The sequence below is a fragment of the Hemicordylus capensis genome, chromosome 4, assembly GCF_027244095.1.
Source record: "Hemicordylus capensis ecotype Gifberg chromosome 4, rHemCap1.1.pri, whole genome shotgun sequence".
NCBI classification, from domain to species: Eukaryota; Metazoa; Chordata; class Lepidosauria; order Squamata; family Cordylidae; genus Hemicordylus; species Hemicordylus capensis.
In genome coordinates, this window is record NC_069660.1 from 259,168,211 (window position 1) to 259,192,190 (window position 23,980).

At 45.8% G+C, this 23,980-nt stretch overlaps 1 protein-coding gene across 1 annotated transcript in view; it reads left to right on the plus strand.

The window, feature by feature from the left end:
- Positions 1–23,980, plus strand: part of RP1 (RP1 axonemal microtubule associated) — a 339,664-nt gene that overhangs the window by 231,051 nt on the left and 84,633 nt on the right. The window contains exons 44-45 of the mRNA XM_053242771.1: positions 532–664; positions 21,275–21,426. Of these exons, the coding sequence (XP_053098746.1) occupies positions 532–664; positions 21,275–21,426 (285 nt within the window). The remainder of the gene's footprint in view (positions 1–531; positions 665–21,274; positions 21,427–23,980) is intronic.

Below are 23,980 nucleotides of genomic sequence, written 5' to 3' on the forward strand. Positions count from 1 at the left end.
GCCAGGTTGGTCTCCGGGTCATCTCGGAGGGACCACATTACTTTCTTGTTGATGGAGCTACACTGGCTGCCAATGGCTGCCAATAGGTTTCTGGGCAGAATACAAAGTGCTAGTTAGTTGGGACTCAAACTAGTCCCACTCAAGATGGCCACCCCATATATGGCCCAGTTTCCCACCTTTTACAATTTTTCTCTGTCAAGAGTGCTACATCTTGACCTCACCCAATCATGTGTCTCCCAGTACCTTGATGCAAAATCCCACCTCCCAGCAATTGTTGAGATGACCCTGTTCTCTCTGAATTATAGGGTTCTCCCAAGGAAAAACTAAAATTCTCTTCAAATATTAAATTTCCTTCCAAGGAGAAATTTGAGAGAATTTTCTCTGACAGTTTCTCAACATTCTATCTTGATGCACTGTTTATGACAACAATCAGAATTATATTTAAATAGCTTATAGAAATGCTTTTGTGTATTATTTGACAATTGAATATTTAATCTGAAAAATGATTTGGTTCTTTTCTCCCTCTTGCAGCTCCGGATGAAAGATTGTGATACAAAAGAAGAGCTGGGCTTTCACCCTATAAACCAATGGCTCTTTGAAAAAGATGGGTCAGAGACTGTGGCAGAGCTAGCTGCAGTCAGACCAAATGAAGCCCCACTTAAGGGTATGTTGCCAAACCACAAAACAAGTGACTAGAAATCATGCTCTCTGCTAGAAATTGCCAGTGTAGAAAACTTGACAAAAAGGGTAATTTTTGTATTCTGGAGGAAACAACATTGTCAGAAATAGACATTTTTTTGTTTAAGCCCTTTGTGTAAGACTCAGATATAATTAACTTAATTTTGTTTCAGACAGTTTGTACATATTTATTTATTTTAATTATCTATTTGATTTGTATACCGCCCTTCCAAAACGGCTCAGGGCGGTTTACAATTAAAACACACCACTAAAAGAGTAAAGACCTGAAACAAAAAATAACATAATTAACAATTTAAAAACATTTTAACACAACAATTAAACAATTACAGTAATTAAAAACCCCAAAATTGGGTTTAAACCAGAAATTAAAACCCCCACAATTTAAGAAGCTGAGAAAGCCTGGGTTTTCAGGTGTTTTCAGGTGTTTTCTGAAAATTGCCAGAGATGGGGAGGATCGTATCTCATCAGGGAGTGCATTCCACAATCTTGGGGCAGCGACTGAGAAGGCCCGTCTTTGTGTAGCCACCAAACGAGTTGGCGGTAACTGGAGACGGACCTCCTCAGATGAACTCAATGGGTGGTGGGGCTCATAACGAAGAAGACGCTCTCTTAGGTACCCAGGGCCTAAGCTGTTTAGGGCTTTGTAAGTTAAACGGGTGCAGCTGGCGTATCAGCCAGAGCTTATAGAAAGCACCCCTGGCTACTGCCTCAACCTGAGAAACCAGGGAGAGGTGTGAATCCAGAAGTACTCCCAGACTGCGAACCTGTTCCTTTTGGGGAAGTGTGAGCCCATCTAGAACAGGCAGATCAAAATTGTCTCTAGAGTTCTGACCCCGCACAATAAGTACCTCCGTCTTATCTGGATTCAGCTTCAGTTTATTCTCCTTCCTCCAGCCCATTACTGCTTCCAGACAGGCATTTAGGGAGGATATGCCAGCTCCTGAAGAGGTTGACATGGAGAAGTAGATCTGGGTGTCATCAGCATACTGGTAACACTTAGTTCCAAATCCCCCGATGATTTCTCCCAGCGGTTTCATGTAGATGTTAAAAGAGATTGGAGAAAGTACGGAGCCTTGAGAGACACCATATTTAAGCTCAGATTTTGAAGAGCAACAGTCTCCAATCGACACCATCTGGAATCTATCCGTGAGGTAGGAGTGGAGCCACTGTAAAACAGTGCCTCCCACCCCCAACACCCTCAGACATTCCAGAAGGATACTATGGTCAATAGTATCGAAAGCTGCCAAGAGATCCAAAAGGACCAACAGAGTAACACTTCCTCTGTCAATTGCCAATTGGAGATCATTCATCAGGCCGACCAAGGCAGTCTCCACCCCATAGCCCGCCCGAAAACCAGTTTGAAATGGATCTAGATAATGAGTTTCCTCCAAGACCACCTGGAGCTGAGAGGCTACCACCCTCTCAGTTACCTTGCCCAGACATGGGAGGTTGGAAACAGGCATAACATTGCTCAGCTCTGAGGGATCTAATGCAGGCTTCCTTAAAAGAGGTCTAATGATTGCATCCTTAAGAGAAGGAGGCATCCTGCCCTCCCTCAGAGAAGCATTTATGATATCCACCAGGCTGTTTACAACAACCTCCCTGCTAGATTGAACAGGCCATGTTGGACAAGGGTCAAGAGAACAAGTGGTAGGCCTCACTGCTTCAAGCAGCTTGTCCACATCCTCAGGAGTCACAAACTGAAACCGATCCAGTCGAATCACATAAGAGGAGTCGTTGGGCACCTCCAGCTCAGAAATCAAATTAATTGTGGAGTCTCCATCTAGGTCGGCCCAAATCCGAGAGATTTTCTCTGCAAAAAACTCTTTAAACACATCACAGTGGGTTACTGATGACTCCAAATTCTGGTCCGGGGGGGGGGGGAGAGATACTAATCCCTTCACAACCCTGAACAACTCTGCTGGATGTGAATTCAGAGAGGCAATATGGGCAGAAAAGAACCGCCTCTTTGCCGCATGTATTGCCTGAGCATAGATCATTAGATGCGCTCTATGTCACAATCTGTCAGATTCGAGTCAAGTCTTCCTCCACTTGAGCTCCAGTCGCCTACCTTGCCGCTTCAGCCCCCATAGATCTTCCGTATACCATGGGGCCAAATTTAAAGTGGGTCGCAGGGAAAAGCTGTGTGGGTTGTTGGCAGTGCTTCCTGAGGTCAGAGAGCTGGCAGGACAGCTGGAAGGGGAGACCGCTATTTAATTTCTGACTACCCTTCCCCTGGAACGGCCCGCTGACCTGCGAACATTACTTCTTCTATTCCCCACCACCACCGGGATGGCTGCCGCATAGTCAATGAAGGCACCCCCTGTCTACCCATCTTCAGATGAACCCAAACACATTACAGCAATTTCAACCCAAGTATAAAACAGCTTAAAACTAATTAAACAGAAGCCCTCTAGCCTTCACCCTCGTTCTCCCCTGAAGTGGCTCCCCCGAAGTGGCTCCCCTGAAGTGGCTCCCCCTGCCGCCACAAGGAGCCTTCCTATAAAGCCCAAAACTGAGCAGGTGACCCGAGGAACAGCTGAATCACTCAGGGGCTGGTCCCAGTCCTGCCCACACTTCCCACACATGTTAACCTGAGGCTGCAGCCCCACAGGGGAAGCAAAAGCAGGCAGGCAACAGCAGAAGGAACCCCAACACCCACCTGGTCTCTCACTCCAGGCAGCACTGGGTGGGAGATGGATGGACTCTCAAAGTGGGTTAAAATGGTAAAATAAAATGCCCCACCATGCTCTGTGGGTCTCCAGTGATGCAGCAATGCCCCCTCTGAAGTCAGGAATCATCCTTTTTTAAAGCTCTTTTCCATGATTTTTCATGGGCGAGGGGGGTTCGAGCCATAAAATGCCTCCCACACTCAAAATGGCAGCCGGAAATGACGCCCCAAGGTCATTGCCGTGGATACATGAATTTAACCCCTTTTTGCCACCACTACCCCGTGTATACCGAGTTTGAGTGTGCATGGCTGGACCACAGATATGCAAAACAGTGGATGCTGGATCCACAAATATTGAGGTTCTCCTGATGATATATTTTTGTGTGTTTTCCTCAAATTTCTATTTATTATTTATTTATTATATTAATATACTGCATGATATGTATATCCCTAGGCAGTGTACACATTTAAAACACAACAAATATAAAACAAATTTAAAACGTTTTAACAGAATAAAAACAGATAAAACTATTTCACAAGATTAAAAAAAACAATTAAACAGTTTAAAATTTCTAGATAGTGTGTCTACAAAGAATGGCCAGATAGTTTGGGCCACTTCAGCATAATGAGTTGAAAGGTCAAGTTGACCCAAGTCATTGTACAGCTGGAAGAGTGTGGGTCATCACAATAAGTATGATCACTGCTGGATGTGGCATAGCAGCATGATACAAAACTCTCATTGGACATACAGATGAATGTGAGTAGAGTATGGCAAGGGTAGAAGTGGATATACTACAGGTGGCCCTTGTCACCCATGGTGTTGACACCTCTGGTTCTGTATATCCACAGTCTGGCAATGGAGACCCAACCTCAGTATACACGCTTCAAAAATTGTAGGAATTCATTGTCCCACAGTTTCAGGGTAGCCGGAAATGACCACTGAGACCATTTCCAGCCACTGTTTTGCTAAAAGGAGCCTTTTTGTGGCTCTTTGTTTCTTTTAAAAGAAATCTCCATGATTTTTCACATAAAATTGGCCAGATTGAGGTTTCGGGGGGTGGGGGGGGGAGGTATTGCATGATGGACAGCTGTAGACCTGCAGAGTATGGCACGGTATTTTATTTCTCAAATTTCTGCCTTTTTATTGCCTTTTTGCCCTTTTTTGCCCTCTAGGAACTGAACCCCTCAATTGCCATTGACTTAAGGTCATCCACAGAATTTGGCAGGAACTGAACCCCCGCAGATAATGAGGGTTACCTCTACTCTTACATGTCATTCTCCTGCAAAACTTTACAGGCATCATGGAACCATATGTGTTAGCTTTGATGCAGCCCACAAGCCCATGGGCCATTATTGGAAAATGGATACTAGAGTAGATGCACTCTGGTCTAATCCAGAAGGACTCTTCTTATTTCCTAAATCTATAGAAATAATCTGCTATAATGAATGGTTATACTGTGTAACAGCCACTTAAATACATCTAGCATGGTACTCTAACTACATGGTGAGAAGGTTGTTGCAGGGTGATGGTAATGTTTGTTCATCATGTGGCTGGAACACTCCACATGATGACTGGCACTCCACATGATTCCAGCCAAAACATGTTTAGGCAATCATCACAGAGTTAGTAATTGCTACAATTGTAAGGCAGTATTTTTGCTATGAAGATTTGAATTACTTGTTTTATGCTTATATCACAAGTGACAAGTAACATAACAAGATGGACTCCCTTTTTAATTACTTTGTGCAAATAGGGTTATCAGCACTCCAGGACTAGCCTCCAGGAACTGGCATCAATTTCAGCAATCCTGGATATTTTAATGGCTTGATTTTGTGAAAAATATTGGAAACAATACTGGAAAAGAAATCTTGAAAAATAGCTTCAGTCAGAGTTGACAAACCTATGTACATACAAGCCTCTCTTAGGTACAAACAACATGTGTCTTTTACAGTCTTGATTGATTTAGGATTTTTTAGTCAGTATTAGCAAAATTGGGCCCCCTGGTTGGAGATTGCAGTATGGCAGCGGGGAAGATGGGGTTAAAGCTCACCCTGCCATGGTCTTAGTTCATGGGAGGCTCAGTTTAGTTGCTGTTGACTAAAGAAAAACTGCACCCATAAGGGCCAATAAGGTTTATGCCATGTGTAGTTTGGTTCGGTTTGGCTTCAGACATAACAAAGAAGTGAGCAAAGAAGTACAACTCTCAAGGACTTCCCGATCCCCCACCTCTTTGTCAAGTCTGAAGCTGCTGTCCCTGTGTTGTTACAGCTATGTGTAACGTTTGTATTGAGTTTGACACTTTTTACAAAATTGCAATTGAGCCTCAGTATAATAATAATAATAATGCACCCCCACAGTGATGTAGATAGGCTCTACCTCCCTCGCAGCTCAGGTGGAAGAGGAATGCTGCAAGTCCATCAAACAGTAGAGGAGAAGAAAAGAGGCCTTGAAGAATATATCAAGGACAGTGAAGAAGATGCACTTAAAATGGTCAATAACGAGAAACTATTCAACACCAATGAAACAAAGCAGGCCTACAAGAAAGAACAAGTCAAGAACCGAGCAGAAAAATGGAGAAATAAGCCCCTGCATGGTCAATATTTACACAATATAAGTGGAAAATCAGACATCACCAAGACCTGGCAATGGCTTAAGAATGGCAACTTGAAGAAAGAAACAGAGGGTTTAATACTGGCTGCACAAGAACAGGCACTAAGAACAAATGCAATAAGAGCCAATGCAAATGTTGAAAAATCCACAACAAACAGCAAGTGCCGCCTTTGTAAAGAAGCAGATGAAACTGTGGACCACCTGATCAGCTGTTGTAAGAAGATCACACAGACTGACCACAAACAAAGGCATGACAAGGTAGCAGGGATGATACACTGGAACATCTGCAAAAAATACAAGCTACCTGTAGCCAAGAATTGGTGGGACCATAAAATTGAAAAAGTTGAAGAAAATGAAGATGTAAAAATATTATGGGACTTCCGACTACAAACAGACAAACATCTGCCACACAATACACCAGATATCACTGTAGTCGAGAAGAAAGAAAAACAAGTCAAAATAATCGACATAGCAATACCAGGGGATAGCAGAATAGAAGAAAAAGAAATAGAAAAAATCACCAAATACAAAGATCTACAAATTGAAATTGAAAGACTGTGGCAGAAAAAGACCAAAATAATCCCAGTGGTCATTGGCGCCCTGGGTGCAGTTCCAAAAGACCTTGAACAGCACCTCAACACCATAGGGGCCACAGAAATCACCATCAGCCAATTACAAAAAGCAGCTTTACTGGGAACAGCCTATATTCTGCGACGATATCTATAACCATTGACAATAAAATTCAGCCATCCCAGGTCCTTGGGAAGGACTCGATGTCTGGATAAAACAAACCAGTCAATAACACCTGTCTGACTGTGTAAACAAGAAATTTGATTTCTATACCACCCTTCCAAAAATGGCTCAAGGCGGTTTACACAGACAAATAAATAAATAAGATGAATCCCTGTCCCCAAAGGGCTCACAGTCTAAAAGAAATACAATATAGACACCAGGAACAGTCACTGGAGGTACTGTACTGGGGGTGGAGAGGGCCAGTTACTTTCCCCCCACTAAATAAAGAGAATCACCACATTAAAAGTTGTCTCTTTGCCAAGTTAGCAGGGGTATAGACCTTTATCACATTTCGCACAACCAGATTTTGTATAACTCCATTGATATCGCTTAGGGAGAGGAGGGGCAAGATGGCAACTGGCTAATAGCCTAATTTCCAACTCTTCCCTATACTTGGACATCCCCCCACCCCAAGCATGCCATCCAAGGGGCTGACCCCACCCAGGGGGAGAAAAAAGATTACAGAAGAGTCCCAACAGCAGGAGCCCCCCCCCCCCGAGGAAGGAGGGGGGAGAACAAAGAAGAAGCAGCAGCTAAAGATTGAAAACTTCCTCCTCCCAACTGAGGCAGCTTTGGGTGACTTGTTTGCTGTGAGTACCAAGAGCAGATTCACAGCCCTGGCCATGGAAGCCCCCCCGCCCCCCGCCCCGGCAAGCTGGCTCCCCAGGAGACAGATATCAAACTATCCAGCTTAAAATTGTCTCATCAGAGGAATGAGGAGGGAAACTCCTTGAGACAAGGGGTCCGAAGGCTCTATAGCTGGACAAGTATCTCACTCCCAGTCTGACCTTGATAAGGCGACGCTTGCCTTATCTCAGCAGAAAGCCTGATTTTAATTTTAGGGTATATGAACCAAATTGGAGCACAAATAGAGAGTTTAACACAGGCTTTTGCCCATTTATCAGCTAGGACCCAGCAAAGGGTTAACAGCTCAGCTGACATCAACAGCTCCCAGCCGGCCCCCCCTTCTTCCTTGGCATCTGACTATTGGCTTCTGACTCACTGCACTAGGTATACCCAGAAGCAGCTAGAAATAACAGGGAAAAACTGCAAAGAATCTTGCAAAGCCATCAGACTCTTATTCACTTTTTCCAGGAAGGATTCATATTTATGGGCAAGCAAACAACAACAAAAGATATTCACCTTCCTTTCAGAGTTCTTAAACCAACAAATCTCCCCTTCAGAGATGGAGCACTTTCACTTTCTGCTGACACAGCTGGACTATAAAAGGCTATTCATAACTTTTAAGTCAGCAAGGGTGCCCACACAGTAAGGATGCCCACACAGTTAATACATGCAGCCCAGCTCTTGAGACAATTCCACATTACATTGCACTGTGTTTTTAAGGATCTCGGCTCCAGATTAGTAATTAAGGGCCCCTTAAACAATTCTGACTTTTACATTAACAATAAACTGCCCCCTCTGAGGCGTAGCAGTGCCTCACTAGCTGAGGCTCAGAATGCTCAACCAAGGACACAAATCCAAAACAAGCCTTCCAGCTAAGATAAACCACAGCCAATTCTCTCTACAGAGTTTACTGACTCCCAACCCTGCAGACAAGATGACCTGCTACAATTAAAGAGTACACTTGCTGCACTTTTGAAGAGATTGAGCCCCAAAAGACACAGAGCTGGATCTGGTTCGAGATCCGTCGATGTCCATAAGAATGGGTTCTGCGCCTGCACAGGAACCCCACGGTATCCATGCCTGAGCTCGTTGAAGCGCCCAAGCCACACCCCCACGCTGCTGCGTGCTATATAAGGTGCGGCTGAGGCGCGTAGTCCCTCAGTTCTTTTCCGACCACCTTGTGTCCTAGACCTGCGGTCCGTGCCTCTTCATCTTTACTAGTTCCTCGGTTGTTCATCTATCCTCTTGACTCGGACTGGAAATATCGGAATTCTCTGGCTCTACTTACGGAACGGCTTTCGGAAATCTCTGGCTCTCGTTTTGGACTGGCTTCGGTGACTTCTGGCGAACGGACGCGGAACGGCTTCGACCTTGATATGGCTGATGGAAAAAAATCTTTCAAATGGTGTGAAGGCTGCAGGGCTAAGTTACCCTCCAAAGACCTTCATGACCTCTGCCTTTTGTGCCTTGGTGAGGAGCATAACGTCTCCTCCTGTAAAATCTGTCTGTCTTTCTCGAAACAGACTCGGAAGAATCGGGCTCTTCGCCTCCGTGCGGCGATTTACGATGAAGTTTTGAGCCCGTCTACACCAGGCACTCCTCGACCGTCGACATCTAAAGCTCCAAAGCCTTCTTCGACGTCGAGCAGAGAAAAAACCTCTGACATGATTCCCACCAAAACGTCGTCTATGTCGAAAAGCGCCTCGACTTCAGATAGACGCTCGACACTCGAAAAGACATCATCAAAGAGCTCAAGCTCTTCTACCTCGAAGCCCTCACATCACTCCAAAGACTGTGAGAAGGCTTCCAAACATCGTCATGATGACCTCTGGACTCTGACTGACTCCAAACGTCGAAAGACTCGCGAGAGCCCGCGGGGACACACACCATCTCCCTCTACGACGCAGTCATCAGAATTGAGGTCGAAGCCATTGACGTCGACTGACTCCGCAGTACAGACGGTGATTCTGGAGGATCTACCCGTTTCCTCGACACCGATAGTTATTGACGTGGATGCCCCTTTGACGCATTCTCCCATTACCGACATGTCAACGTTGAGAGTGCTCGATGCCGAACCACCTCAACTGACTACATCGGACCCTGTTTCCTCCTTCGACGCCGGACGAGTTTTGCCCGATGACGAACGGGCTTCGAACCTTCAGCGATCTCCGCGAGCTTCGATACCGACAACAAGAACTCTCTCACCAGCTCCAACATCTTTGGCTTCGTCTGCCTCTCCATCGACACCACAAGCCTTGGCCTTTGCGCCGTCCACCTTGCACACTCCAGTCCTGTCAACATCGATGCAAGTAACCCCTCGATATCGACCCTCGATACCGACTTTCCAGATGGTGGATGTCGATGCCGAAGAATCTCTCCCAGCAGCAACCTGATCTCTTCTGTCTCTCCTGGACTCGACATCGAGTGGCCGCTTGACCTTTACCTGCTTCCCTTCAGTGGGCGTTGAAGCTGAGGGAGGAACGCCTACCTTGTCTCATCCTCCAGCTCCATCATCCTCCAACAACTTGCCACACACTCCTTGGCATTCCTGTGGTTATAGACACCCTTCCTTAGGAGTCTCTTCTCCAGCTGGTCCCTACAGAGATGGCGTTAACCTACCCTGGAGACCAGTGACACCTGCTCATCCCTTTGCGACTTTTACGACAATTGCAACCCAAACGTGTGGCTCCATGAAGAACCATTGCGCCACACAGACTTCACCACTCCACCTTAAGTCTACATCTACACAGACAAGTCTCCTAAAACTACAAAGCAATTCAGCCACGCAAACGGATCCTCACCGTGCTGAGGACGCTCAGCTGCAGCCTGCCTCTCCTTCAGAACACTACGGCTCCTCTGACTTTGAGTCCGACCCTGAAGATGCCAGTTCCATTGTGGAACCACCTACGGTTGTGGCACCGGTAACTTATGTTTCACCAAATAATGAAATGAAAGCATACCACAAACAGATTCGGGCCATGGCTGATGCTCTTGGTCTAGATATCCAGTCGCAGTTGGCAACTATCGACGACCCAGTATATAAATGTATGTTGAAGACTCAAATGACAGCCCCAGTTGCCCTTCCAATGTTACCAGTAATTACAAGGGCTGCGAAATGCGCTTGGGAAGTCCTCCACACTTCCACCCCGACGTCAAAGAAATTGGAAAATCTCTATAGAATTCAAGATAAGGACAATGACTATCTGCTCAAGCACCCGGTGCCTAACTCTCTAGTAATAGATTGTGCCGCGGCGTCTAAGTCTGGCAAGAGGTACACAGTCCCTCCTGACAAGGAAGGTAGGAAACTGGACCTATTGGGAAGGAAGATCTATTCGACCTCTTGCCTTTCTATTAAGGTAGCAAACTATGCGGCCTGCACTACAATGTACACTCATGGTCTCTGGGAACAGTTGGAGAAAGATTTGGACTGCCTATCCTTAGAAGACTTTAAAGCTAAATTCCACCAAGTCTTAGAGAACTCTGGAGACCTAACACGCAGACAGCTCAGCATTGCCAAACATCTAGCTGAGAGCGAATCTCGGGCAATGGCGGCAGAGATAACCCTGAGAAGACACGCTTGGCTGAGGTCTACGGGACTCCAAATGGATATGAGAGAAAGAATAGAAGGATTGCCATTTGATGGTACTGGCCTTTTCAGTGAAACAACTGACTTCACTATGGAGCAGTTAAAGAAATAAAAATTCACTGCAAAAACTTTCAGCTCGCATCCCTCGACCTCTTCCTCAGCATCAGCGTACAGGAACAACTATGGAAAATTCAGACCTTCCTACAGGTCACAAGACAGGCGTGACTTTAGGAAGCCCTACTCGTCTTACCAGCGTCACCCGTTCTATAATATGAAAAAGGCTCCTCAATCACAGCGAGCGAAGCCACAGGAACCCCAAAAGCGTCTTTGAAACTGTGGACTGCCCATCGACACCAACCGCCCTACCGTCTCCATACACCCCCCCTTCCCTGCCAGCGGGGGCTTCTCCACCAGCACTGACGGATCTCTCCATCCTTCCGTCCCAGCCAACGATCAAACTGGCAAGCCATGCCCCCGCATGGCACAGCATAACATCGGACCGGTGGGTCCTGAAGATTATAACGTATGGTTACGCAATAGAATTCAGGACTCTTCCATGCTTCACGGGGGTGAGATGCACTCCCTCCTCGAGGCTGCTTCTGCAGGAGGTGAAGGAACTTCTGGAAAAGGGGGCTGTTGCCCCGGTGTCATGGGCAGACATGCTAACGGGGTTCTATTCACACTATTTTCAGATCCCCAAGAGGGATGGGGGGATCCGTCCCATCATGGACCTCCGTTGCCAGAACAAGTTTATCCACGTCAAAAAGTTCCGTATGATGGTGTTGCAACAGATCCTCCCACTACTCCAGGGGGGAAAGTGGCTTGCGACGCTGGATCTCAGGGACGCCTATTTTCATATCAATATACGTCCGGACCACCGCAAATATCTACGTTTCACTGTCGGCGACAAAGTGTTTCAATACAATGTATTGTCCTTCGGACTGTCCACCGCTCCGAGGGTTTTTACAAAATGTATGGCAGCAGTGATTGCCCATCTAAGAACCAGGGGTGTATCGGTCTACCCTTACCTGGACGACTGGCTCCTGACTGCAAAAGTCAAAGACGAGTTAGTTTTGCACATCCAGTATGTAGTGAACCTACTTCACGATTTGGGCATTGAGATAAACTGGAAGAAATCGCTTCTGGAACCATCACCTATAATCTCCTACATAGGGGCAATCCTAGACACAACACAACAAAGAGCTTTTCTCCCGGAGGAGAGATTCAACTGCATCCTGAACCAAATCTCCGAGTTTCAAGATCATCCCCTACAGCCAGCCTGTATGATTCAACTTCTGTTGGGCCTAATGTCAGCTTGCAATACAGTAATCTATTATGCAAGACTCAAAATGAGAAAGCTCCAACTCTGGTTTCATTCAGTATTTCGTCCAATCAGAGACAGTCAATCAAAGCGCCTTCTACTTCCCCCGGAAGTACTCCGGTCGCTCTCCTGGTGGACCAAGCGGAAGAACCTACTCGAGGGAGTACCCTTTCGATCCCCCTCCCCTTCGGTTTGGATGGCGACGGATGCCTCGCTCCAGGGCTGGGGGGCCCATTGTGACAACCACAAAATTCAAGGGAAGTGGTCCCCTCAACGTGCCAAGTTGCACATCAACTTCCTAGAGCTTCTAGCTGTTTTTCAAGCACTACAGTCATTCCTACCTGTCCTTCAAGAGAAAATCATTCAGATCCACCTCGACAACACAACCGCCCAGGCATATATAAACCGCCAGGGAGGGACGGTCTCCCGGAGTCTGTGTGCTCTCAGTGTTCAGATGTGGCACTGGTGTATTCTACACCACATTTACCCCAAAGCTGTTCACATCAAAGGCCTGGACAACACCCTAGCAGACGACCTGAGCAGAGTCTTCTTGCAGGACCGTCAGCACGAATGGGAACTCCGGACGGATGTGATAACTCCCTTCTTCAACCGGTGGATGAGGCCTTCAGTGGACCTCTTTGCTTGCTCAGAGAACACGAAATGCGATCGCTTCTGTTCAAGGGTGGGCCATGACATTCTGTCTCTCGGAGATGCTTTTCAGTTGGATTGGTCCCTAGAGACACCTTACATGTTTCCCCCCCCTGCCATTAATACACAGAGTGGTAGCTTGTCTTCTCTGCAATCCGACCAACTGCATCCTAGTGACTCCGTGGTGGCCAAGGCAACCTTGGTTTCCGCAGGTACGCAGACTGGCAAAGAACTGCTACAAGCACCTACCTTACTATCCGGATCTCCTCACTCAAGACAGAGGTCTCGTCCTGCACCCAGACGTCCAAACCCTCCATCTAACAGTGTGGAAGATAGTCTAATGACTCATATCCTACTCAACCAGTGCAAAGAATCTACGCACCGCAACTACAAGTGCAAGTGGGACCGTTTTAGGTCATATGCACGCTCCAAGGGATTCCTTCCTAAATGGGCCTCAGTCCGGGAGGTTCTACGATACCTTACATCTTTGAAAGCAAAAGGCCTGGCTAACGTGTCTTTGAGAGTCCATCTATGTGCCTTGTCCGCATACCATCCGGGCAGTGACGGCTCTACACTGTTCTCGCACCCATTGAGCAAGGCCTTCCTGAAAGGCCTGTCAAATGTGTACCCTACAATCAGAACACCAGTAGATCCATGGAGTTTATTGCTGGTTCTTTCATCACTGACTCAGGCTCCTTTTGAGCCCATGGCTACGTCCTCCCTTAAACACCTTTCTTGGAAGACGAGTTTCCTGGTTGCTATCACAACAGCAAGACGCGTGAGCAAACTGGCGGCTCTCAGGGTGGACCCCCCTTATACTTTATTTCAACCTGACAAAGTCCACATGCGTTTAGACCCTACTTTCCTACCAAAAGTTATATCCGACTTCCACTTGAACCAGGATATCATCTTACCTACATTCTTTGGGAACCCTACTTCTGTTCTGGAGCGCTCGTTACATGCTCTAGACGTGCGCCGTGCACTCCTATACTACATGGACCGCACAAAACCCTTTAGGCTCTCTACTCGTCTATTCATATCGTATAAAGGGCCAAGGAAAGGATCCCCAATTTCGAGACAAAGATTGTCCAGATGGCTGGTAGAGCTTATTCTCCTTACATATCATCTACAAGGCAAATCACCTCCAGAAGCCATTAAAGCCCACTCCACCAGGGCTGAAGCTTCCTCCGCTGCACACCTCTCTGGGGTCTCGTTCAGGGATATCTGTAAGGCCGCAACTTGGTCTTCGGAGTCTCCCTTTATTAAGCACTACGCCATAGATGTACGCTCTGTGGCAGAGGCCACCTTTGGGAGAAGTGTTTTGAAACAGGTGTTGTTTTGACTACTGCTCCCCCCTCCTACTGGAGCTTGCTAAACACCCATTCTTATGGACATCGACAGATCTCGAACCAGATAAACAGGTTGCTCACCTGTAACTGATGATCTGGTAGAGATCCGTCGATATCCATAAGACCCTCCCAACTTTCCCCTCTGCAGTAGTGCTACTTCTATGTGCGTACAGCTGTGTGGCTTCTATCCTCTTCAGGATATTCCCCCTTTTTCATAGATGAACTTACCTAATTTTTTTTTTAAAAAAGACTTTAGATGATTGTCCTCCACGGCGGTCGTCCAAGAACTGAGGGACTACGCGCCTCAGCCGCGCCTTATATAGCACGCAGCAGCGTGGGGGTGTGGCTTGGGCGCTTCGACGAACTCAGGCATGGATACCGTGGGGTTCCTGCGCAGGCGCAGAACCCATTCTTATGGATATCGACGGATCTCTACCAGATCATCAGTTACAGGTGAGCAACCTGTTTTTACTCAGCCACAGACCCTACCACAGACTCTGAAACCAATCAGGAATTATCAATGGAAGTCCAGCTAAAATCACCCCCCAAAAGACTTTTAAAAGTAAATGCATATGATCTTGCAGCTGAATAAGGAATTGAAACAGATCTGGAAAGTGACTGTGACCAAGATCAATCCCCCAGGCTTCTCCCTATCTCTAACGAATATCCTAGGATATTCAGAGCAGAGGTCCCAGAAACAACTGACATATGCCCAGGAGTGATACTAGCCACACTTTGATAGTGTCACTGCCCTCCTCGCCCCAGACAGGCTGCTTATGCCACGGACTTCCCAGGTCCTTCTTGCAATGCCTTCTCTTGAAACTGGGGATTTGGCCTCGGAGATGGAAGCCTTGATCTCCACAAATATCTTGGCAACCAATGAGAGAGAGAGACAGAGCTTCCTAGCATTACCCTCACTCACAGAGCCGTCATATTACCCCTCTGCTAATTCAAGGGATGCATCACCCAACGTACAAGAGCTGGGAACTGACATGCTTTTGTCCAGTGATGTCCAATTGAAAACTGTGGACATGTTAGACAACCCCCAAGAACCAACATGTACCCAGGTTCCCTACTGCTGTGCTCCCAGTTATGAGATCCCAGACTATCTCGGAAGTCCCAGAGATAGAGATAGAGATAGAGATAGAGATAGAGATAGAGATATAGACACACACACACACACACACACACACACACACACACACACAGATATATATATATATATATATATATATATATATATATATATATATATATATATATATATATAGGATATAGGGCCAGGAACCTCCTCTGACAATGCTGAGCTGAATACCCAAGATAGCCCACCAGAGTTTGGGAGTTCGCTGGACTCTCCTACCAGCCTGCCTGGACTGGACTCAGGCCAACTGATCAAAGGGGAGAAAGTGATAGACAAACTGAAGGCAACACCAGGGTCACTGGTAATAGATGAACATTGCCTGGAAGACACCCCCCCCCCCGGTCTTCTCCCTCAGAGCCTCTCTTCACACCCTATAGCCCCATGACATCCAGAAGACCAGCATAAGGCAAAATTACTGAGCTGGAATGTGGCTGGGTGGTGATCATCATTAAGACGTGAACCAAAGGCAACGATGGACATGCTGCAGAAGAAGAGGCATTACAAATAACTAGTGGCACATAAGAGAAAAGAAGCCATGAAAGACAACTGGTCATGATTCATCCAGGCAGCCCATTCCAACGACTCAGCTACCTTCTGGCACATCACCACGTGCAACTATAGCAACAGCTCGAATCTACTAGATTGCCATATTTCCCCCAGGAACTGGGAAAAACATTTCCAGCAGTTCTATGAGGACTTCTCTGCATTAAATGGACACCCTGGGAAAGATATAAAGGACACGGCCACATGGACACCAGTGACAACAACTGCGATCAAGAATCTGGTCGACTAACTGAGAGCCAGGAAGGCCCCCGGGGAGGACCTGATTCTACCTGAGACCATTAAAAATGACCTGGAATGGTGGGCCCCCATTCTGGCCTTACTATTTACCTTCATTAATACACATAGCCGCATCCCCAAGGACTGGGGGGCCGCAATAATTGTCCCAATCTTTAAAAAGGGCAGCAAAACTGTTACCCAGCCAACTACAGGTCTATTAGCCTGCTCAACACAATCAGCAAACTTTATGCAAGACACCTGCACTAGATTTACGGGACTGGCTGGAGCAAGAAAATCTGCTGGCAGAGAAGCAGGCTGGCTTCCATGAGGGCCGGTCTACTATAGACTTGTGCCGAGTACTCCAGCACCTTGCTGAAAAGTACTCGTCCTCCAACAAATCCTCCCTGTATGTAGCCTTCATGGACTTTAAGGCAGCTTTTGACTCCACCCGGAGTTAAATTATGGGAGAAGCTAGAGGCCTCCTTGATCGACCGGCGATTGTTATACTTAATAGATATGCTACATACTGACACATCACTCAAGGTAAGGTGCAACCAGCAGGGACTTCTCATTAGTTCCATCATTACACGAAAGGGTGTAAAACAAGGCTGCACTCTGGCACTGTTACTATTCAACTTCTACATCAATGCAATGGTGGGGCAAATTAGCAACTTAGACTTCCATTCCCCTAAACTTGCAGGAGCCCACATCTCCACTCTATTATATGCAAATGATGCAGCAATACTCTCAAGGACCCCAATTGGCCTCAAACGAGCACTGAAGGTATTTGCCCAGTATTGCAAGGAAGATCTGCTGGAGCTTAATTACCACAAAACCAAAATCATGGCCTTTGCCAAAAGGCCCTAAAATCGCTCCTGGTTTATAGTTGAGCACAAGATAGAACAGGTCCCTTCCTTTAAATATCAGGAGATAGTCCTGTATTCTTCCGGCTCTGGAAGACACATGGGGAGTATGCAGCACTAAATGCACAGAAGAGCTCCTCCGCTATTCTTAAGTTCCTCTGAACAAGAGGTGGCCACTATATATCCGCAGCACTAAAACTGTATGAAGCCAAACCAATAGCACAGTTACTCTACGGTGCCCAGCTCAGTCCCTTCCCCAACTTTTCCATGCTGGAACGTGCGCAATCAAAGTTCCTAAGAGCAGTTCTTCAAGTACCAAGATGTGTATCTAATGCTATCCTGAGACTAGAGACAGACCTAATGAAAGTGGAGGCAAGGATATGGATAACCATACTGAACTACTGGCTAAAGCTCTCCCTTTCCCCTCAGGCCTAGCCCCACTAACATTATGTGATGACTTCCAATCCAGTTGGAAATAGACAGCTATGAATAAAATAAAGTCCTTGGGCCTATCCCTGGGGTACGACCCGGCCAAGGCACTTATCAAACAACGTATTACGGATATAGAGTGCCAATCTGACATATGCAAGGCACCTAACTTCCCTGTAAGTGAAGGACTCAGGTATGTCAGAGCCCCTTGCCATACATAACCTAACTGGAGGTCCCAAAGCATAGGGGGGCTGTTACACTGGCTCTCTGCCATGTGCTTCCCTCAGCCGTGCTTGAAGGTCGCTATATGAAGATCCCAATCTCAGAGCACAAGTGCCCCTGTGACTCAGGGCAGGTAGAAACAGCAGGACAGATTCTTCTGCAGTGCCTGTTCTACAGGGACATCCGTGCCTCCCTCATCTTACCACTATTACATGGCTATCTTGGGCAAACAGACCAGTTTTACACCTCTTTGCTGCTCTTCAATAGCAACCCTGCTGCCACCTACAATATCGCCAGGTTCTGTGCGGCAGCAATTAATATCTGGCAGACAATGATCACGCATGCCCAGAGCTCACCTCTATGAACTGGAGGACAGCCATGATACTGCCTTAGTGTGGCAACCCAACAACCTATAGACCTGCAACTTCCTGGCTACTATTTTACTGGCTTATATGATATGATATCTTTTTAATGTGTATTAGCTCTTATTATTGTAAATGATGACTGTCATGATTTTATATGTTTTAAATCTTTTAAAACCTTTTCTTACTTTCTTACTTTATAAGCATGCAAAGCAATCTAGGGTACTGATACATGGTTTATTCCTATGCTTCTTATTGCAGCCATAGTTAAATCAAAATGTAGCCCAGAGTCTACTATGTCTCTTATTAGATCCATAGCTAGATTTTTAGTGACACATGCAAAAATAGGCAGACACATGCCTATTTTTTTATATTTTAAATCATTTTATGTTAGTAATGTATTTTAGCATCTTTTATATCTCTTATTGTATATTTTAAATCATCTTATGATAGTCTTAGAGTGTAAAATCTATTGCTACTTAGGTTATAAAATGTACTTTATGCTGGTCTGTGACCGTAATAAAGTTTGATTTATTGATTGGTATCGCTTGAATGTAGGCAGCCTAAACTTCCTGGAAATGTGTTTATTAATTTAGTATTTTTTTACCACCCCAAATTCACATCTCTGAGTGGTTAATAACAAATATAACTTATTAAAACAGGAATTAAAACATTAAACCAGTTTAAAACAAATCCACAGTTCTACAAATCTAGTTAAATGCTTTGATGAATACATGCGACCCTCACAGAGATGTGGAGGCTCTTATTTTGGCAGAAAGCATGTTTGAAAGCCTTGGGGTGGCAACTAAGAAGGCCCTTCTGAGTAGCCACCAAATGGGTTGGTGGCAAGACTAGATGGACCTCCCCAGATGATTTCTGTAGATGGATTTACTTCTAAATGAACATGTTTAGGATTAATTTACATAAAGGAAATCGGGTTTAACTATATCCTGGATGGGGCTACAAATTGTACTGTACACTTTTTCAAAAAAATGGGCATAATCTAGGGAAAGGCCTGCTTAAGTATTGTAAATAAAAACATTTTAAACAAATAAATAAGTCACACTGAATTCAGTAGGACTTAAAACACACAGTTAAAGAATTAAGACCCATGGATCTTGCTTTAAGTACCTCTAACTTGCTTTGTAGCCACCTAATGGTACAGCAGGGAAATAACTTGACTAGCAAGCCAGAGGGTTGCCGGTTCAAATCCCCGCTGGGGATTTGATATATTGGGCAGCAGCAATATAGGAAGATGCTGAAAGGCATCACCTCATATTGCATGGGAGATGACAATGGTAAACCTCTTCTGTATTCTACCAAAGACAACCACAGGGCTCTGTGGTCACCAGGAGTCATCACTGACCCAACGGAACATTTTGCCTTTACCTAACTTGCTCTTTGTTATATCCTTTGAAATGGAAACTTATATAGATGTTCAAAAACTAAAAGTGGCTTCCTTAAGATTCCTGCTCAGAACTGGGATAGATTAGCATAGCTGGTGGCCTAGTGCTTTGTTCTGCATAGAGTAAACATAGCCACAGTGGCATAGGTAGGGTGTAGGGTTCCTGTGTTCGCACCTCTCCCCGGTGGCCCCTTGGAGTGAGGGATATAATGAAGAAAATAGGGAGGAGTGATGCTGGGGGGCCCTCAGGAGCTGGGGCCCCCGGGTTCTTTGAACCCATCTGCTCAATTATAGCTATGTCCCTGCATAGCCACAGTTCTTTTTTAAAAAGTTCTGTCATGCTGCCTAAACGAGTAGGCATTACAGAACTATGTGTTGTCATCCAAACATCATGCTAGATTATGATTACTGTCTGCAGTGAATAATATTAATGCAGATAGATGTGAAGCATTGAGCCACTTCCTCTTACCACTTTAATTGGTAGTGGCAGCAATTATCTAACTGGCAGGCTCAAGGGGAAAGCAGCTGATCTGGAACAAACAGCAGGGCTTCTGCACTGCTAATTTTGCCATTTCTTTTCCTACATGAAGATCAGCTGCAATGGCGAGATGCTAACTGAAGTTAAGTTGTGCCATAAATATAAAGAAAATGAGGATGTTCTCACAAGCTCAGGCGTAGGCATGGATCCTGGTGGTGCCACAGCACACAGCACCAAACCCAGCACCGAAGCCCGGCTTTTAGCCTGGGTTAACGGACAGAGTGCATCTCTAACCCAGGCTCCAGGATCGTGTGTCAGCGTGGGCTGCTTGCAACCCGCACTGACACAGAGACAGTCTCCTAGAGTGCCAGTCTCCCAGGAGAACCCCCCAATGCACCGTGCTTGTTGTGTGGTGCATTGTGGGATTGTCCCAGCCTCCAGAATGCTGAACTGATCACTGCAGTATGTGGCAGCACAGTACAGCTGGAGCTAGTCTGCATCATCTACGGGGAAGATAGGCTTAACCCTGCCTTCCCTCTGCCTGCCTGCCTGTGTAATCATGTGAAAGGCCCCAATACATTTGTTTCTCTTGGTTTCTGAAAGAATCCAAGCTTTTTTAATTGCACTCTTGGGTCATTCTGATATGGTTTCATGAACAAAGTTTTGTGGAGACGGATGCCAACATTGATCTGACTCTGTTCATATCTGAACTTGTCTCTAAACTTGTAACTCAAGAGGTTATTGGAAGAATATCTAGGAGTGGGCATGGTGAACTTGAGGAGAGAGTAGTGAAAACTGAACAACTGGTTATGTTTTGCACATTTTTCCCACACTGTCTCTTGAAAACAGGTGTGGGGGTTGAGCTGTGTTGAAACTACAGCTGTGGGATTGTATCCTCAAAGCAAATTTCATTTTGCTTTTTCAGTACTCAAAGTAAATACTATGTGACAAACAAACAGAATGCCAAATGGGCAAGATAAACCAAAGACTTTCTTCACTTGGCCAAAGCATGGACATTTCTCTATTTAAAGAGATATGTAGTATTTTTCATGTAAGTTTATATTTAGATTGTGGGTCAAACTCTACATTATATTGCAGCCATATTAACATTAACCTAAGGTCTTCTTATCCATTTCAAAATGTTATCAGGAGATGTTTAGCAACATGTATCAGCAACATGAATAAAGAAACATATATTGATATTTGTTTTCTTTCTTATTTCTTCATATTAATTTTCTGCTCGGCACAGGTAATTTTCTTACATTTGCTTTCATTGATCTTTCCTCACAGAAGTTACCTACTCTGTCAGTGTCCACACGGGAACATTACCAGCATCAGCAACAGATGCTGACATCTTTATTACAATATTTGGGGAGAATGGAGATTGTTCCAAAAGAAAACTTAGGCATTCCAAGTCATGTGCCCACCTTGAAAAGGGCGAGGTGAGTCTGGAATTTGTTTATGAATTGCTTCAGGGACTTTGTTGGAAATGTACAGTGGGCTGGAGCCACAACTCAGCTACTTTGTTAAAAAGAAAACTTACAGTAGCCTAAACTCTCCATTTGCTGACATTATTATTCAAAAGCACTAATCATCTATGAAGAAGCGTAATATAGTGCTTCATATATGTGCCCTCCTGATACATGGTTTGCAAAAGGAAAAAAATAGTAGCTGCCCCATCCAAAACACACATGCGAACCCATGTTTAAGTGTTGATAGAAATCAGCACAATACTAGTATTGTAGAAAGTAGCAGCCAATATACTGCTGACTGCTTATGGAGCATGTGGATAGGCATAGAGACCTCACAAGATTCTAATTAAGGAGGGCTCCTATATTGGGTAGCAGTGATATAGGAAGCTGCTGAAAGGCATCATCTCATACTGCACGGGAGATGGCAATGGTAGACCTCTCAGGTATTCTACCAAGAAAATCACATGGCTCTGTGGTCACTAGGAGTCGACACCGAGCGAAAGCACAACCTTTCCTTTCCTTTTTCTAAAGGAGAAAAAAGAACTGGCAAACCAAGTGCTTGCCAGCTGGAAGGGTGATGGGTGGTGCATCTTTGTCACAGTGCTGGCCATATCCCCTGCATCAGTGTGCCTCTAATGCGGGTGCAAGGGACATGGCTGGCATTGGAAAACAGGTATGACACCCATCACCCTCTTTCCAGCAGCGTGTTGCATTCACTTGTAGGGAGTGAGGAGTCCTCAGGTGGTCCCTGGACACTGGCATCAGGGGACATTTGTCACCCATGTTCAGTGGTGGCTCTGCCTCTGCAGAAAGTGGAGAGAAGTGAAAATTGCATCGCTATGTTCTTCCCCACACACTGCCCTATAGGACAAGCCCATGGGAGTAGCATCCATTGGACAAGGGGGGGACAAATGTCCCCAGGCCCAGAGGGTCAGGGGGCTCACAAGGGGGCCACAAGACTTGGGGTGTGCCCTGCCACCACACTTACCATGCCAGGTGCTGCTGCCCTGCAGCTGAAGTGCATGGTGCTTTGTGCCCATGCGATGGAAAGAAGCGTGCTGAGGCTTCCGTACATGTCCTCCTCCCAGGAGACCACCCCTCACCACTGCTCTGCCCCGTGGCCACCATGTGGAGGGGCTGCCTGGCCCTGATCCGCTGCCATCCCCCAGCAGAGGAGGATGGCAACCCCTGGCAGCCCCACACTGAGCCCGGCTCCATACCGCCGAGCTGACACTTCTGCTGGCCATGGTGGTGGCCACCCTCCCACATCAAAAGGTAAGTTGCCCTGCCACCTTGCATCTGACATGAGATGCAGGGAGCGTGGCTTGGGGCTCTGGGGTGTGGCATGCTTCGCACACACGATAAGAGGCCTCCTGGCTGAACTTTGTCCTCCAACTGCTAGGAACCTTGCTAAGCCCCTGGACAAGCCTGCAGGTTTGCCTGCTCCTTGTGAGAGCAGAGCTCTTAAAATGCATACTATACTAACACTGAAATCAACCCATGAAGCTCCACTACAGGATGCAACCTCCATTAATTTAATGGAAGACATGTCCTTTTGAAATAGAGAAGGTTGCACAGCAATGCTTGGTGAGCATTAGATACAGTATGTGCCTACAGTTCTGAAATCAGGGTAGAAGGTTGGCAAGAATCATACAAGTGATAGTCAGCACCAACCAATATTTACACCCAAAGGAGTTACCAATTGCTATGAAGAATGGGATGAACACCCTAGAATTAGTCTGTCTCGATCTGAAATTCAACAAAGTCAAATTTAGAATTACATATTAGAGAAAGGATCTAAATGTGTGCTTTCAAAATAAGGAAATGCTAATTAAATTCAAATTCTGCTGAGAACTAGGAGATTCAGACTATTATAACACAAATATGTGACACCATAATATGAAAAGCAAACATCGTTCTGTACCACATAAGCAAAAGCTCTCTGTACTAGACGGTCAGAGTCTAGCATGAGTACACCAGACAGTAGTCAGTAGTCAGGTTCCACAGAAGAAAGATGATGTTCTGAAACACCAGAGGCAGTTGGCATGCTCTAAGATGATCTAAGGGTCGGGTTATGGTACAGACAAAAAGAAATCCAAGGGCCAAAGGTAGCTGATGTGATCAAAAATGGTCTGGTGTTTAGGTTCCAGAGAACACAGGCATGAAGATGAGTCAAGGCAAGTCTGTTAGCATCTTTTACATTACATTTACATTTTTTATATCCCGCTCTACCTCCAAGGAGCCCAGAGTGGTGTACTGCATACTTAGGTTTCTTCTCACAACAACAACCCTGTGAAGTAGGTTAGGCTGAGAGAGAGTGACTGGCCCAGAGTCACCCAGCTAGTTTCATGGCTGAATAGGGATTTGAACTCGGGTCTCCCCGGTCCTAGTCCAGCATTCTAGCCACTATACCACGCTGGGGACCCAAGCCCAGAAGAGTTCTTGTATATGGCCGGCAGGGACCCTGTTGTCTCCCCTGCTCATATGATCCTCTTAGACTTGTTGGCTGCAATTTCCTACTGTC